A 6,000-nucleotide genomic window follows, 5' to 3' on the forward strand; every position below is an offset into this window, starting at 1 on the left:
ATAAATAAATTTATCTTGAAAAATACTTAAATAAAAACATACATATACTACTTTTTGATAATTTGATTTGATAAATATTTTTATAAGAACAATGAGTCAAAGTTAGGCTTTAAAGACCGTGTCACTATTCTAAATGATTTTCTTTATAAGTATGGAGAGAATATTATATTACTCTTCGCTTAGTACTATGTTGGGGCAAATTCTTATGGATAAAATAAAAAATGTGCACGACCATTTGTGCTCGTACGTATTTTGATTTGCCTAATTGCTTGCGACAAAGATGCAAAAGCATGTGCGTAGTCGGATTCCATTCCATTCCATGGTGCGTGCAGCGTGCGTGGTGAAGGTCCATGGTGAACCATTTTCGACACGACTCACGACTCACAACAAACACTCTAGGTCTAGGAGCAGTGACGGCACCAGTGCACTGGACTGCATACATAGAACGGCGCCAAAACAAAACACACAAAAAAAAAGTACGTACAATAAACTCCACAAACCCGATTGAAAGTTACACACCAATCAAACCCATGCAATAACTGAGTACGAAATCATTTCTTCGTTGCAGTGTTCATAACGCAAACAGAAGGACAAGGACACAAACCACTAGCTAGGTGAACATGTCCATTTATCTAATTATTATTCATCCTTAGATGAGATAGGTACTCCAACATCAAATTATAGATGGGTCTCGACAAGCAAACACCAATGATCCTCACAAAACTCAAGGTAGACCCTTCGCTGCTTCATCTACAGCTCGTCATCAGACTAAGGCTCCTCGTCATTGTGACCTTCAAACACAAAATCAAACATCAGTTAGAGAATAGGAGGTAAGGAGGTTTTAATTAAACCCACTGCTCAAGCAATACCAATTTTGCTCTGATGATCTTTAGAATCCCAAACAAATATCTGTAAAGGGATTACTGATGCCATATCGAAATTTTGATGATGAGGAGCATAGGAGAATTCACTGGCAGGCGTGGTGGAAGCTTTGTATACCAAAAGGAAGAGGAGGGATGAGCTTCTGAGACATGGAAAGCTTTAATTTAGCCTTGTTAGCGAAGCAAGTATGGAGGCTTCTATGTGATCCAGAGACACTCTGTGCAAGGGTCCTCAGAGCAAAATATTATCCTGATGGAAAAATTTTCAATGCTCGTTTGAAGTATGGAAGTTCTTTCACATGGCAATGAATATTCCGCAGGAATTACCAATATCTCCTATCGATTAGGAATTGGAGCTCAAAAGTGAACAATTCACATAATCACATCGGAGCTGTAAAGCTCTATAATTTCACAGCAGACTAGCAGAGCATCAAATTGAATACCATAACTGAAGAGAAAATTCAGACATGACCGAAGAGCTAAAATGCAGAAATGAGCAAGAGATCACGAAAGCTAAGCTGTTACTGTTGACAGAGGTCATAAATCGCGTGCAGCTCGCCGTGAACAAAGGCCACACATATTACTTGCCTAGCATAATTGCTACCCCAAAGACCCTTTTTCAGTGGCAGATGTAAACTGTTTCGGACCTGTATTTTACAAGGGTTTTGGTTCTAAAACTGACGTTCCAAACAGTCTCTTACTGTTTTTTTTTTCGGCTTCCCTGATGGTGACAGGCTGCGTTCGCTTATTACGCTCACAGCAGTTCTATAGCTGCTAGTTCATAAGTCGCAGCCGCCGAACACCACCAGTATCCTTAGAACTTCAAATGGAGGATCAGAAATCCGTTCCCTCACTCCCTGGAACTAATTGATTTGATTCAACGGAACCGATTATAGCTATCCCTCTTTACAGGATGATTCTGACAACTTTACGAATCATCAGAAGCTAGTCCATTCACTGAATATACTGGTTTTCCCAAATTCAAATCATGAAAGAAATTCTTCAAATGCAACTAAATAAACACACCTAATACAACAACATTAGTTAGCAATTGCTAGCACCTTTGACAGCTGAGCCTGTCATGCATCCAACTGTCAAGAGAGCTATTTTCACATCAGTAAAGACTGAAAAGAACGGCAGAGAAATGGCTTGACATCCTTGGGAGAATTGTATAAAGTACAAAACGAACAGATGCAACCCATAATTATCTGTGTTATTCACCATTTGCAGCATCATATTTAAATGGCCGTAACCGTAATGTGCTTGTACAATACAACATTCTTTTGAGTTACAACATACAACAGCACATGTTGATCACTGGCACCGCGAAGGACCTTCAAAATGAGATCAAAATTTAAGGGACTGCCAACACTGACCTAGCCAAAGCCTCAATCAACATGATCATCTACTCCAGCCTGATTGTTCGAGAACAACGGTTCCCTTTTCTTGGGGAAACCAGGGGGCTCCATACCTGGCCCCCGGTACTTGATCTCAGGAGTACCCCTAAGACCAGGCTCAGCCGAAGCTGGTCGGTATTGGATTCCAGATGTCCCTGCATATCTAGTAGGGGACACATACCTTCTTGGAGCACTCCTCAACGCTCCACCCCGCAGATCCACAGCCCTAGTAGTATCAGAATAGCCTCGGTCGGTAGTTCTTGTAGTGGCATCCACATAGCTTCTATCACTGGCTCTTGATGTTCCATCTACATAGCCCCGATCACTACTTCTTGCCGCGCTGTCTGCAAAGGCTCTGTCACTAGTTGGATGATTCAGAAGGCTCCCTGTTGGTGCTGTTACAGAGGTGTTGAATGTCTCCTCTGGTGTCCATCCCAAAGAATCCTTCTTTTTCACATATACTTGCCAAATGCCAATCAAGAATAGGAGGAAAAGCAGCGCCGGTCCACTCCATACCACAGCATTGCTCTCTGGCTTGTACACCGGGAAGTTGGACCTATAGATGGCAATATGGCCATCCCCAAGACCCAAGATCACCAGCTTCTCCCGGTCTGCCGCAATAACAGGCTTCCCAGCTGATTCAGTGGGCAGTACACCACCAGAACCCGCAAACACAGATTTGATGTCCTTGATGGATGTAGCAAACAGCGGCCGAGGCGCACCAACTCTACCATAATACTGAGACGAGGTGTTGAAGACAAGGATTTTATCATGGCTAGCAACCAAAAGGTATCCCTTGATCGTCTGTATGGCAACAGGGTTGTCAATCTCAGATTTCTTGACGGCACGTACCCGACATTTGAGGCTGGAAACATCACCAAGCAGCAGGACATGCACGAGATCACCAGCTTCAGTGAAGCCATAGGCCTTGAATCGCTCAGAGGGATCGAAAGAGTATGCCTTGACGCTGGTGCCATTGAGCGCTTCAGCTAGGCCCTCACAGGGCGTCTCCCGGACGGACATGGAGCGGAGGTCGAGGGAGGCAGCTCCGGCCTCGGTGAGGAAGAGGAGGCGCTGCTTGACAAAGGCGAGAGGCGTGGACGAGGCGATGGCGGTGCCGTAGAGCGTGCCGTTCTCGGTGAAGACGCGGATGCGGCCGCCGGCATCGCAGGAGAGCACGTAGCGCGCGCGTCCGGCGTGGTGGGCCTCGAGGTGGACGACGGGGGCGGCATCGAGGCCGCGGACGAGGAGGCGGGAGGAGGCGGCGGCGAGGGTGAGCCAGTCGTCGCCGTGCGGGGACGACTCGATGAGGCGGTGCGCGGCGATGGAGCCGTCGGCGTGGCCCGTGAAGAGGAGGCAGTCGGTGCGGCGTGGCGAGAGGTAGGCGAGGAGCGCGGTGACCCGGGACTCGCCGCCGCCTCCGGCGGCGGCCTCGAGCTCGAGCAGCGCGTCGCCCGCGGCGGAGAAGACGAAGACGCGGCCGCGGGAGTCCCCGACAGCGAAGTACTTGGTGAGCCCGTCGGCGTCCTCGTACGGCAGCGCGGCCGCCGCCGCGGCGTACGCGCCCTCGCCGAGCCGTGCGGCCGCCGCGAAGTGGAAGCGCTCGGACCAGACGGGTCGACGCTTGGTGACCGCCACGCCCTGCGGGGAGCGCCGGTCCCCGACGGCGGCCGCCGCTGCGGCGGCCGGCGGCGGGGGATCCGGGTCCGCGGATCTGGCGAGCGCGGACTCGAGCGCGTGGACGGACCTCGCGAGCGACTCCGCCAGCTCCTCCAGCCTCGCGAGCTGCGCCGCGTGCCGCTCTAGAAGCGCGGCCTCGGCCGCCGCCGCCGCCTCCGGCGCCGGGGCCAGCACCGGCGCTTCCTCCGACGCGGCGGCGAGCGGGAGGAGGAGGAGGAGGGCGGCGACGCGGTGGGGCATGGCTGTCAGTGGCGGTGAGCGGGAGGCCGTGTAGGGTTTAGAGTAGCTAAAGGCGGAGCTGGATTGAGAGGGATCTGGGCTGGGGGGGAAAGTGGCATGGAATTGGGGTGCGGCAGGGACCCACTTGTCAGCGAGGTGCTACGCACCGGCGGCTATGCATCGTGTCGCGCGTGCGGCGTGCTGTGCTGGAACTGGAAGAAAGGGCGTTGACTGTCAGCTTGTGTGGGGCCAGGATGTCAGTGGGGCGAGTGTTTACTACTAACACTTGGCGTCAAGTAGTTTTTCAGATATCGGCCATTCAGCCCTGCCTGAACTTTATACCGGAAAAATGGCACAAACCAGTTTTCTTTTATCACATTTGTTTACATACATATCTTGGTTTGGAATGACAAAACTTTACACACAAAAAAAGAGGATGAATTCCTAAGTGGTGCTCCTTTACCTTGCCTATTGCCTGTTGGATGCTGAGGAAACACAGAATGACAGAAATAGGTTAAGCATAGAGTATTGCTAACTTGCGCGCCATAAGCATGTAGTGTAGGTAAATAGGTAAAGCATAACTGATTTAGACAGCAAGGATGTTCTAATTGTGTTGCGCATGGCTCCTCTGAAACTATAGTCATGCATGCTATATATATGTCGTCAACAAATCCTATGCAGCCTAGGAAGTGGATGCAGCGGCCTCCTCCAGCAGCTGCTTCACTTTGGTGATGTAAGCGGTCATGGCTTCCTCCTTGGATTTCCCTGTTCAGACAAAAAAAATTGCAAGGATGCATAATGGTCAACTGGGAGTTTGTTCAGAGAAAGATTGTGCATTTGGGACAAACCTTCGACAGTCTTCCAAGCATCCCATTAACCCATTTGGTTCTCTCTTTCAGGCTGAAAATGCCAGGACGCCAAGCAAATTCAGCTTGCTTCGGAAAGCTTTATAATACAGATGCGTGCTTTGAAGTTCATATAACAGTCATAGAAGTCGGTAGTACCCTTTCCTCCTCGAAAAAAAAGGCTAACCCGAATCTGACGACCTGATCTTTTTTTTTTTAAAAAAAAAAGCAGAGTACGGAGTATGTCAATGTTAAACAATGAACAATGCAATCATCGGAAGATCTGCAGTTCATACAGTGATGTTTCGTAATGTAATCAGCTGCTTGTGGTTGTGGGGATGGAATTTTTTCTCTAAAACATTTAATTGACCATCGGTGTGGTGGTATGGCTTGCTTGCACGTACTCCTCTTCTTGCTCGCACCCACGTGAGCTATGCATCACTTCGGGGAAGTGCATTGCTATGTGTTACCGTTCTTATGTTCCGTCTTATGCGGAGCCATGTATGATTTTTTAGTGATATGGAGGAAAGAGAGGAAGAGGAGAGAAGAAGAGGTCATTGTTTCGCGAAACAACCATCTCGATAGCTAAAATTTAGAACTACGAGACAGTTAATATATCGTTATACGAGTCATTGTCATACAACGTACAATATTATTTTTATTTTATGCATGAATTAAGGAATTATGAATTACTATCAGACAACTTAAGATATAACCATTATTATCTATTAAACCATCTTAAAATTACGTATTACTCTTATGTAAGATCGGCTATAAGACAACACCAATATACTTGCTCTTGGGTGGAGACCATAGAGTGGGAGTGCACTACTGTTTCAACGTAGTTTTACTTTATGTCCTTTTGACATCTAAAGGACAATTCTCATCTAGTAGGCAGGCTGCCCTAACGGTTGCCACCACAGCGCCTAGGCATTTGGGTCCCGACTCCCGACCAAGACAACCTGTTGATCACAACTG

General features: G+C 48.3%; 1 protein-coding gene across 1 annotated transcript; it reads right to left on the minus strand.

Annotated features, from left to right (window-relative positions):
* LOC8069023 (uncharacterized membrane protein At1g75140) lies at positions 2,054-4,277 on the minus strand. The gene has a single exon (XM_002437669.2). It carries the CDS (start codon positions 4,196-4,198, stop codon positions 2,270-2,272), a length of 1,929 nt encoding a protein of 642 aa, XP_002437714.1. The 5' UTR covers positions 4,199-4,277; the 3' UTR covers positions 2,054-2,269.

Source organism: Sorghum bicolor, chromosome 10 (assembly GCF_000003195.3).
Source record: "Sorghum bicolor cultivar BTx623 chromosome 10, Sorghum_bicolor_NCBIv3, whole genome shotgun sequence".
NCBI lineage: Eukaryota > Viridiplantae > Streptophyta > Magnoliopsida > Poales > Poaceae > Sorghum > Sorghum bicolor.